Source organism: Ammospiza caudacuta, chromosome 9 (assembly GCF_027887145.1).
Source record: "Ammospiza caudacuta isolate bAmmCau1 chromosome 9, bAmmCau1.pri, whole genome shotgun sequence".
NCBI classification, from domain to species: Eukaryota; Metazoa; Chordata; class Aves; order Passeriformes; family Passerellidae; genus Ammospiza; species Ammospiza caudacuta.
The window spans coordinates 20608988-20621098 of NC_080601.1; the positions used below are offsets into that span (position 1 = coordinate 20608988).

Below are 12111 nucleotides of genomic sequence, written 5' to 3' on the forward strand. Positions count from 1 at the left end.
ACAAGGCTGCTCCTTAACCACTTTACAGGAAAAATAAGTCAATTGATTAGGTGATATTCAAAAACACCAAGATCAGACTCTTTTAAACTTTTAAAACATCTTTTTTAGGCTCCTCTCTCTAAATTCTAGGAAAAGGATAATCTCATACTTCTTTTAAGAATTTGATGCAAATCCATAATTATCACATGAGATATTACATACAACACACTTAACTAATGAACACAACTACACACTAGAGAGTGAATATTGGAAATCCATGACTCCAAATCCAGCTTTGATATAGACCTCAGTAGGTTACACAAAAAATTTAGATGTACACACCCTTTCATTACTTTCAGGTTTCTGAAAAACCTAAGCATAAGATGCAAACTTATTACTAAAAAGGTTCTAATCTTAAAAATACACTAAAAATTGCTTCCACACCCATAGAATCTGAGTATATGAATATTTGTGCTAAACACACCTACTTCCAATTACCCTGACAGATGCTCAACATGTGTGCAAAGCAGTTGGTGACACTGCCCCAGATTCCTGCCTCCAGGAACAGCAGAAATGCTGCATCCTTTAAGAACATAGTGAAATCATGCAGTGCTCACTCAGCACAGGGTGAAGTCAAATGCTGCAAACTCAAGGACAACCCTCTTCCTGACACTAACAGCCACCTGTAGTCCAGATGCACAAGGAATCAAATGTGGTCTACATTCAAGCAAATAAAAAAATTATAAACAGGCCACTTGTACTCATTTTCATCAACATCAACGTAGTGCTTATTTACAGGAAGAGAGGACTGGGCTGTAAATAAACTTAAACCTTGACAAATAGGTGAATTCTGCTCCTTCATTTTTGGAATTCAATTCTTGACTCCTAAAAAATGAAATTCTGAATTTCAACCACCGACCTCACAGAATACACATAGGGGCTTGCTCAGTAATAAAAGTATGCTTTGACTTGTGGCTGCCATGCAAAAATCTCCATAAGAAATTTCCTAAAACAGGAGCTATGTCTTCTGCCAGAGAGAAATATGTTTAGTAGCAGATGAGAGACCATCACTTCTGGGACCAAGAAAGCTGAATGAATCCCAAAGGTGGATTTTGTTTCTAGGTGTGAGGATTCTTGACTCAGAAGGTTGTACTCCTAACAGCTGAGATTTCAGCAAAGCACTGAAGAACAACTTCCCCTGGCCCTGTCAAGAATTATTCATATGTGGCATAAAGGCCAAGTAGAATTAACTAAGTTCAAGGTGCAAATCTAAGCCTACATATAATTTTGCTGAAGTTTTAACTATAAACTACTGGGGTGCAGGGTTTGAGGGGAATCAGCAGCTTAAAACTAGACAATTTTAAAACTCCCTGAGCTTTAAGTACATTAAGGGTACTACGTCATGCCCTCCTGCCAGAATTGTTAGTCTTCATTCTTCTTTCAAAACAACCCAAAACAAAACACCCTAAAAAACAACTCCAAACCCAACCTACTTTGTTTTACCAGGCAAAGAAGCAACATCTGTCTGAAAGACCAAATCAACGAAGTCATTCCTTATGCACCAATGCATGAGGCAAAACATCCTACGGGAGGGAAAACCATCTGTACTTCTGGGGTGTCTCATTTACAGAAATTACATTTAATGAACAGCAAACTTTCAAAATCAGTCTGCAGGAATCTGACAGCCTAACTTGAAAGAAACAGTATAGGCAATGGATGATGAAAATCACTGCACACTACAATCAAGTCTTGACTAATGTCTTTGTGGAGCTGTGGTGATTTCATCAACGCAGGTATTTATATGCACATATACATCACTGTGGGATCGTGACTGACACACACATCTCATTAGAAGGCAAACAAACAGGCATGCTTCTGCCAGGGAAGAAAAAAAATATAAACTCCAAAGTCACGAGCTCACATCCAGGGCTCTCTTTATGGAAAGCTGTTGCACATTAACATACACCAGGAACATTAACAGACCTGCAAAACACCACCAAAGCATACGTGACTATCATGTAATTAAACTGCATCAGCACTTTTGGAATACAATATTTTCTGAGGAATGACTCTCAGCTTACTTAAGAGAGCTGCTAATAAAAGCCAGACAGATTTTGTTAATGTTGGAGAGGTGGTTTAAAATTCAGGTTAATGCAACTGCTAGAGATCATAATCATTAACTCTAAGTTTCTGGTCTCAAGACATCAAAGTAAGGAGTTCACATGCAATAAGCAAAGTCAAAACAGAGACTGTAAACAAATGAGTGACTATAAGCAAACTGCAAAATCTGAAACTGCCGAAGCTGCTTCTCTAAAGAATCACTACCTAAATCTCTGCTGCTGTATCTACTGCTGTTAGTTTTCATAATGTTTACTAAATTTTTAAAAGAAAGTTTTCTTTTTTCCCTCAAAATCCTTTCAGAAACCACTTCCCACACTTTTCCTTTTGTAATTCATCCCCGCTCAGCAGCCATCTGCTCCTTTCCTCACACACACATGCTGTACACACTCCAAAACAAACACAATGCAGAATCAAACAGCGTGATCTGACTTTTTGTTAGGACTACTCAAGCAGGAGCAGTTCCCTCCCATCCCATCCCATCCCATCCCATCCCTCCCTCTTCCTGTCTCCTCTCTTCCCCTTTCACTGGGGTTTGCTGGGAAGCAGCATGTGTTAGCTTCCAAGAGTAGGGCTTGAGAGGGAGGACCAGCTTCTCACCCTGCACTCAAGCACGATAAGAGCGGAAGAAATTCAGCAAAGTCACAACATTTTGCACATGCACCACAACAGAGATCAAGCAATGCTCACCACCAGGAGGAAGACCCCTCTGCTGTCCACATACCCCATGCCCAGTGTGTTCTGCAGCAGAGCTTCGGGCCATCAGCACAAGCGTCTGCAGATCTGGACTCTGGCAAAGCAGACATCTCAAAGGACCTAGTGACAAAGGCTTCCAGCTCCTCAGCTTTTATCCATACACCTGGAGTCCTGTACAAGGCTAGTCAGCAGTGCCAGCCCTCTTTCACAGATGGGAGTCAGGATAGCACAAGAACCCAAAGGATTTGCTCAATGCCATCTAGCAGGTGGTAAAAGAAAAACAAATTCCAGATTACAGACCTGGCTTAATTCAGGCCTGGCTTCACTGTGTGTGCTTCTTGACAGTTTTCCAGGTACCAAAGGCAAAGTAAGCCATGCTCTTGCCAGGAATACATGGGACAGTAGAAGAAAGCCCTTAAGCTGGCAAAAGGCAGGAAGAGTGGAAAGTGTAACTTCTGAGAAATGCTTTACGATCCTTTGATAAACACCCAAAGTAAAAACCAAGATTTGAATTGTCAGGAAAGGTCTTCACAATTCCCACCCACTCTGAGCCTATGCCTACAAGAAGTACAAGCAGAAGTACATTCTGCTTCTCACAGGAAAGATAAAGAATACTCAGACAAAAACCCTTCCATAGTTAGCCAGTTTTGATACAAAGCAAACTTCAGAAAGGAAAAATACTGGGCCCCATGTTAATATATGACATAGCTACGCATAAACACACAAGTCAATGTACAAAAAATAAAAGGGGTAATATTCACATAGGATTTTGAGCCTGGTTGTTTAATGAATGATTTAGTTTAATGGGCAAGCAAAACCAAACACACCCACACAGAGCCTTACAACGTATGAGTATCTGGGCCAAATTCAGCCACTCAGAGACCACATTCACAGCTCAAAGTCCAAAAAGTGAATGGAGAAAGTCAGGGTGCTTCTGTACCTTAAAAACAAATCTCAAAGTGTCACTCTAGATTCAATAACATAAAGCACACACCTTTACCTTGAGAATACTGATCTATGACTACAAACTCTTGCAAATGCATCAACTGCTTTTTTTTCTCTAAGTCCTGCTTTTAGAGTAAGACGTGGGTTATTTGAATCAATAGGCCACAGTGCCTTTCCTGTTACAGGATGCAGATCATTACAAAGGCAGAAGAACTTTATGAAGACGCATCACAATGTGCTTCTCTCACCATAATTCCATCTACACAAATGAGGCACTCAGTGTCTTCCAGATGACAGCTTTGAGAAGTACCTGGAGATGTCAGGGACAATCACAGCATCTCTACTGAGCATGTAGCAGCCAGTACTACTGCATAGCACTTAGAAAACAAGAGAAGTGAGCAGAAGGGAGTTTCAGCTGATCAAATGGAATCAGCAAGTTTAAATCTGACTAGAACATTGATCTGCATTTGTGATAAATGCTGTGTGATCTTTGATGACAGCTTGGCATTGATTCCCAGGTTGAGGTTATTGAGAAGGAACAGTACTGTGCCCAAAAATTACTTGCATCAACATCTCATGATCTCTCATTCCATCACTGATCCCACCCATCCCTGATCTGCTTATGAGATCTGCAGAGATCACAGCACCAGAGGCCATGGCTGGTGCACATTTTTAGAAGAGTGGTGAAAAGCTATTGCTGAGGGAGCTTCGCTCACTGCAGTAACACAAACAACTTGTAGCAGACATCAGTCTGCTTCAGTGAGGAAGGCAGAAAGCCCTCAAAAAGACAATGATATAACAAATGCAGAACACCACCTCAATCACATGCCAGCATCGTTCCTCGTTTCCCATGAAATCCTGAGGGCTGCTTGCTTTTGCATGCACTAGGAAACGCTGCTGCCAGCATACTGCCCACCAAACAGGGGAAGGGGGTTGTGGCTTCTCACACACAATAGAGCAACTCTCCCTTAAATCAGGTAAGCATGAAGCTATTCCTAGTGAAGGGTTAGTAAGAAGCTAATGATGGTTATTAATAGCCTTTAAAGCTATCAGTTCATCTGAGTTAAATGCAAGAGTAATAATCCCTTTACAACCTTCCTTATTTTACTGGGGAAATGGATAAAAGTTTCATGAAATATTGCTACTAACTTCAGATTTCAACTATTTTAAATGTTGAAAATTACATTAACCTGAATCTATCGGGCTCTTATGTATACATACACTGAGGACATAGACCAGAAAGGGTAGACAAAAATCTTTCCCCGTAACACTTCTTCGAATTCAATAAGATTTTTGCCACAGTCTTCCACAGGTATTGAGCCTACAATTTAATCTGCCATTAAGCATGCCTAGGTATTATACATCACTCAATATGGAAAACTGCACTGTAATGACAAAGGTGGTAAGGATTTCTTGCTGTTCTTCATTTAGTTACAAAACAGTAGTCCAGAAAATTTCCTCTCGTAGCAAGAAAAGCTAGAATAAAACCAAGTCTTAACCTGAAATAAAAGAGCTACATCTTGACCAGAAGCATAGAAGAGAAGAAGTAGTGAGATCTGTACTGTTCAGATTGAGAATTCTTCCTGTGCAGCTCTACAACAAATGTGGATAACTAACCACATCCAGAATTACGAAAGATAGCAGAATATAGAGCACATTCTGGGAAATAGGAAAGACACTGGTTTTTCAGAGACTGGTGGAGTTCTCCCTCTAGGCACCTTCGTCCTTCATTTTCTGCTGTTGTGCTTCTTGAGCCTTTCCTCCAAAGGACTTCTTACAATGCAGGATGTAGGTACCAACAAGCCAAATGTCTGGTTTGAAATAGCAAAAATGAAAGCAAGACAAAATTTCACGTGCTAGATGACACTCTACCTTTATTTACCTTGGCTTTAGCCACAGCTTGTTAATAAACAGGGGAGATCTGCTCAATCTACAAAGCGCACACCTGGAAATGCACTTGGTCTGAGAAGCCTGGTCCTACAAAGCAAACCCACATATTTATCTGTGAAACAGTACTATTGGTTTTGACTGTGGTTCGATTTTGTTCAGACTGTTAAGTGGCTTTGTACAACTCAAAATATCATAAGACTACAGTGTACACATTTGTTTGAGTAGTTTACTGTTCCTGCACAGAAAAAGTAAGAAATTTACTATTCTTACTATATAATAAAGGTAAGGTAAGAAAATTACAGTACTTGGCTCAAACTGTGCAAAAATATACAATAGTTTTTGAGAAAAACCTGCAACATTTCAGACATAAGAACTGTGTCTAGGCCCACTACAACATAAGAAAATAACTGTGATCTGTATTGTCTAATGGGAACTTACGCAACTGAAATATTAAAGTACTGAAGTTACACTGACTTTGTACTGGAACACCTTCTTTCTCAGTTTTACCCAGTATCAATCTCTTGTACAGTAGATGCTACCCAGGGCACAACAACTATCTGCAACTGCTCAGCAGATTTGCCCAATACAGGATCATGTTCAGCTGCATTGCTGCCCTTTATCTTGGAGTTGCTATCTCAACAGAAAACAGGTATTTTGAAACAAAAAAACTGATTTAAAATATGGCAAGGATAATCTTGAAATTCTCTTTCTCTTGCATCCCATCTCCCCTTTACTATATTCTTTAAATATGAGCAAACTCAGACTTGCCCAGTGGGTCTTGACTGCATCCAGGAGTTAACAGGGACTCTGACTATAAAGTATCCTTGAACATCCTAACTGATGCAATATGAAAGTTTAACTGGATTGGTAAAAGTCAGCACATTAACAAATTGATTGCCCTCCAGCTCATTGTAAGATCCAGCATTAAAGGTTAACACCAGAAGCAGGAGTGAGGAAGGGAGTATAAGAGCCAGGCTCATGGGCACAGGAGCACCCACAGTGTCAGTAGAGCTGACAGCTCATCCAGAGCTCCAGCTGTTCCAGCTGTAGTTCTGGCAGAATGCAGGACACCTGGAGATGAATGAATATGCTGATGAAGACAGGAGGGACAAGACTTGGGAAACAAAGTGTTTCCAAGTTAGTCTAATCTATTGCTTGCATGGTCCCACTTCCTCTTCAACACTGCACATATTTAAACAAGTATTCTGTTCTGCTTCTAATGTGCCAAGGCTTAAAAATATAACAGCAACCCAGCAAGGGGAACAATAACCAACATTTCAACTAGTTGTCATGAAGGAAACACAAGGGATATTTGTTAACACTGAAGTCACTGTGTTGGAAACTAAAAACATGTTTAGAAGAAGAGTTGAGACTCTCACTTGAGCCCACTGCATGGTTAGAGGCCCAAGTTATTCTGATCTGCCTCCTAATCTCCACTGTCCCAAAGCAGAGTAGTAAATTCACAGCACTGCCCTGCATTTGACAAAGGAGCTGTTTTACTCTCAGCACCCACAGTTACTACATGGGAGAGCACCAAAGGGAGGAAACAGCAGAGCCCTCTTACCCAGGGAGCTGCCCAGACAGTAACTCTGTGTGACACGTGGGAAGTGACAGATCCCAGCAGACTCCTGAGACAAGGTGCTTTATGGACTGAGAGCATCTTCTCTGTGATAGTAACTTCTTGCCTAGTTCTAGCAACCAAAGGTAGCAGTGTGCCAGACTAATTAAGAACCTGGTTTAAGAATCTGAAGGGCTAGAATCCATTAAGATGTTACTAAGGAAAAAAAATCAAAACAGTCAATACTAGGACAGTTTATTTCTCCTGGTGACTTTGATAGGTGCAATCTAGACAGCTATCAGGTGAGATGGGTCATCAGGGCAAATTATCACAATGTGTCAGAAATTACTCTTTTTCCCTACTCAAAGTTAGTGTTGGTGAATCCCTTACTGTAACATGATGATGCCTTTCTAGTCCCTTATAGATAAGCTACACCCCATCTGTAATCAGCACCACTCCAGGTCTCCTCAGAGTTAACCACTGCTGAGCAGTCCACAAAGCAAGCCCTGTAGCTGTACCATGATGTGAATGTTCTCCTGACGTCAATCTATGTTAAAGCTACAAAAGCACAAAGATGTTTCTGTGGAACTGACAGATAATACAAGATCAATGCAGTACGGTGTACACTAAAGCACAATGCACATTAAGGTTTTTGGGCTGCATGAGACACAGCCCAGATAAATAAGGTTGACATGCAAAGATTAGACATAGTCTAGTCTTCTTCACATGCTATTACAAACTGTTAAGTATTGTATTGAATGGATTTTACTGGATTTATAGTCAGTAGATACTACAGATATTTTTGCATTAGCACCACAGCAAGACCTCAGATTGATTCCACTCACACACATACTCCCAAATTAAGAATACAAATCAAATTGCATAAACCAGTACAGTATGTATACATATGGTGTACACAGCCCTCCTTGTGATATTCTAGTCACTTTGAAATACAGCACAGCTACTATATGGTACCAAGAGCTAAGAAAACCAGGATGCATGGCTACATATAGGAGTTCACATTCCATATAATTTTTCTTTAAATACACCTGTAACAGCTTCTACAATAATGGTATTAGAGCAATCATCCAAATCTCTATCTGCCTTGAATTCTTATGCAAAATAGATGGCTGTAGCTTGCATTTTGCAGAAGTTACTCAACAACAATCTCTAGAATTTTGCAGACAGCTGCTTTTAAATAACAAACACAAAAATAAGAAGATAATTTGGTAGTGTTTGTCCTCACTAAAAGCAGCAGTAATGCAAGGAGTTGGGGCATTGGAATAGAATCAGGTCTGATTTGGTAACCCCTATCATTTTATACTTAGATAATTTCCAGTGAAAATCAAGCATATCTGACAGTACCTGTTCCTCTTTTTCTTTGGTCTTGCTCCTGGAGACTCTGGAAGAGGTAACATCCTGAGCTGGAATGACAGAGATTTGATGCAGTGGCATGTTCATCACACCGCCTTGTTTGGTCCTATCATTTACAGGAAGGAGGCTTGAACGCAGTGCTCATTCTGTGCCATTGTAAGGCCTTGCAACTAAAAAATAAAAATATTAGATGATGTTAAAGTAGCTTGAAATGCAGTAATCTCTAAACCAAAGCTATACCATCCACTGGACCAAGACATATGTCTTTTTTTCTCTGGATTCTGGTGCCCTTGCTGGGTGAGAAGAGACGCAGAAATTTTAAGGAATTTTAACTAGACAGGTCAGAGCACAATTAACGCAAAATGAACAAATAAATTCTCAACCAGTTCTGAAAGCATTCTAAGGGCAGAGCTAGAGGGCAGGGATCATGCTTGAGTTTGCTTGGACAGGGAGAGGGAGGAAGAGCAGCTCTCCAAGCTGAGTGTGCTACCTGGAGGTGCAGGGAGCAAAGCTCATACAGGTAAGTTTCCTAAACTGTCAACCCCCCACACTGGATGGAATTGCCTCAGGAGTCATCCTAAAAACACCTGAATGCTGCAGCTTTGGCTAAAAACAGACAATAGCCTGCATTTGGCTCTTGTCATTCATAAAAACCTGTACCAGCTGAAAGATGTATCACATGAGCTGTTCCTTTCCTAAGACTATTAGAGATTAATATAATCAAAATTCCTCACTAGGGATTGTGAATTCACTGGAAGGACTACACACACTTTATCCTTCTTCTACTAATGTAACAGGGAAGCATTACACATAGGAAAGATAGTGATAGACATAAATTAGCCAAAATTTGCAATGCTAATCTGAAAGGCAGGCATAACTAACCATACTTTTTATTAGATTAGTGAAGTTAAAATAAATAAAAAGCTTTTTGAAACATGTAATATCATGGCATGTTTATTTGGAATGTAATTTGCAATAAATGAGACACAATCAATTGTGTTTAAAGAACAGATTAGAAAGGAATTAACACAGCAGGGACTATATTAAACAGGGCAACTGAATGATGCACTGTTCCTCTGTTTCCATAACATAACAACTTTTTGTTTGTCTAGTTCTGAATCTGAAAAAGCAAAAAACAGAGACTAGATAAATGCCCTATGTATTATGTAGTTTAATAATTTGTAAATAGTATATCTTAGCACTTAGTGCATACCCTTAATTTATATTGTACACATTTTTTATTTAACATTTAATTGGAAGTTTTGAAGATAGAACCAGACCATTCAGCATATTTCATGGAATCAAAAACCTAAAAAGCTTGGCTTATTTCCACTAGACTCCACGGGAATACTGCAGTTGTGTAAAATGAAAACAGGATCAACTATTTTGACTGGTTTTGATTAAACAATAGGGGGAAAAAAAAAAGTTCCAAGGCACTTTATATGGAGAATGACAGTTCACTATCCTCTTTTCACTGAGGGGGAAAGACTTATCAAAGGTTGTAGAGAAAATGATGAACAAAACCAAAAATATAAGCAAGGCCTGCTGCATCCCAATCACACACTCCATCTGCTGCTTGATGCTGTTTGCCCGTTCGAGTGCTCAGCCAAGTTCAAGAGCTTTAGTGACACGTGGGCAGGATTTGTGCTACTCCCAGAGAGGCCAAGACAGCACCATAAAGCACGCATGAGAGCTTTAAAGGCAATGCCTCCGTAACTTTCAGGCATCACTTACTTTAAAAGTAAAATATATCAGTGTGCATAAACTGGCAACAAGGACACTTCCGTACTGGAGGACAAATGGAAACATGAGATTTACCAGCATTATTGAATCCCAGCACAAAGAGGAAACACAGAACCTCCTCAGATCCTCCCCACACCTGCTTAGTTACATCCTCTGAAAGAGCCAAGCCAGAGGGAATATAAACATGGGCTGAGATGGGATTATCAAACCACAATAAACAAGGCAGGAAGGGAAGGTATTTTCCCAAGAAAACACAGAGAAAGGAAACCCAGAGAACATTAAGATTCAATGAAAATATGCCAGGTAATATGTAATGGAGCAAAAGTGAAGCAGTTCTGCTCTGTGTCTCCCTCGAAAAGGGTTCTGGGCTTGCAGGCAAGGACAAGTTGTGACTATAAAGAGAACACGGAAAATTATTGGAAAACACAGTTAACCCTCTCTGATGATGGCAAACAAGTCAAACCAGTTTTTTTGCAGGTATTTCAAGGACAGCATGTGTTAGAATTCTTTGAAAGAGCTCAAACAGCAGAATATAATCCAACTGTGTATTCAAAGATGATGTGAAACAGCTCTCCTCTGGTAAAGAAGCCTGGCAGACGCTCTAATAAAGCCTGCCTTTGTTCAAGGGTGGCTTAGAGAAAGCTGTAAACTAAACCCAGATGCCACCCTGTCGCATCCCCAATCTGTTGGGTCCCTAATAATGCACACAACTCAAATTCTGTCTGTATCAACCCAAAGCACTTTAACTCCACAAGGCTAATTAAAGGATAAAGTTATGTGAATGAACAGACCATCTGCAGTACCGAGTACAAACAGACAAGCATGCCAGAAAAGCAGTGCCACTCAAAGCCAACACAAAGCGAGTTATGACAAGTTCCACAGGATATCTCACAGCTAAATTAACTCCACCTCCTACCTGATTCAAAGGTGAGGAGTTGGGCACCTGCAAAGTAGGATCCAAACTTGAAGCACATCAAACTGGGGGCCTGCCAAAAAGGAAGAAGTGCCCCTAGATAATCCCTTTTGTTCAGGATTCCAGTTAGATGTTTAGGCCATAACTCACACAAAACGAGAATTGCTCATTACTACAGCATCTCCATCCAACAGCAGAGTAGACTTGCCCAGAGGTGCCAGGTAGGAGCTCAGCTTCCTCCTTCACTGTGTGTGTTTTATTTGGTTCGTAACTTCCTACAAAGCTGGCTGGGGCACATGGGAATGCCAAGACAGAGGACAGTGTGAAGCTCAGTTGTTGCTCTTATCTATAGCCACAGTGGCTCCTAAAAGATGGATTCCAGCCATACTGCCATTGCAGAGAGTCTTCAGAAACAAATGCCATTTCAAAATACAAAAGAGGTCAAAATCCTGGCTGCAGACCTCTCAGATGATCTCAGCTCAGTGAAGCGAAGATTTCACCCACTCAGGTAGTCCAGCTTTGCTTTCTGCAGGATAGGCAAAACAGTAACTAAAAATGCCTGCAGACACCTGGAACCACACCACCTAGATCCTCATTATGTTGCTAGAACCACAAAGCTGCAGCAAAATCAGCCAGATTCAGAGAACACAGGACAGTCTCTCAAGGTAGGTGAGAAGTACAAAAGGAAGGAAAAGCATGCACATGACTTGGGCCTGGTGGCTGGGGCATTCCCTTGAACAGACCATCTGACAGAAGCAGAAAAATAGTTCTGGGTTATGAGCAGGAACTACTTGGTGTTAAGGAAACCTTCCAGTCCGACCATTCACGTGACTCTGGCAGCTGCACTCCCAACACCAGAGACTTTCACTGGTGGGACTGAAGGCCCTTCAAAGCA

At 40.7% G+C, this 12111-nt stretch overlaps 1 protein-coding gene across 2 annotated transcripts in view; it reads right to left on the reverse strand.

Moving 5' to 3' along the window:
* The window catches only part of MARCHF8 (membrane associated ring-CH-type finger 8), an 88119-nt gene that overhangs the window by 58038 nt on the left and 17970 nt on the right, over positions 1-12111 (reverse strand). For both annotated transcript variants that reach the window (XM_058810407.1, XM_058810405.1), the window contains exon 2: positions 8552-8730. In XM_058810407.1, the coding sequence (XP_058666390.1) occupies positions 8552-8647 (96 nt within the window). In that variant the 5' untranslated portion in view covers positions 8648-8730. The remainder of the gene's footprint in view (positions 1-8551; positions 8731-12111) is intronic.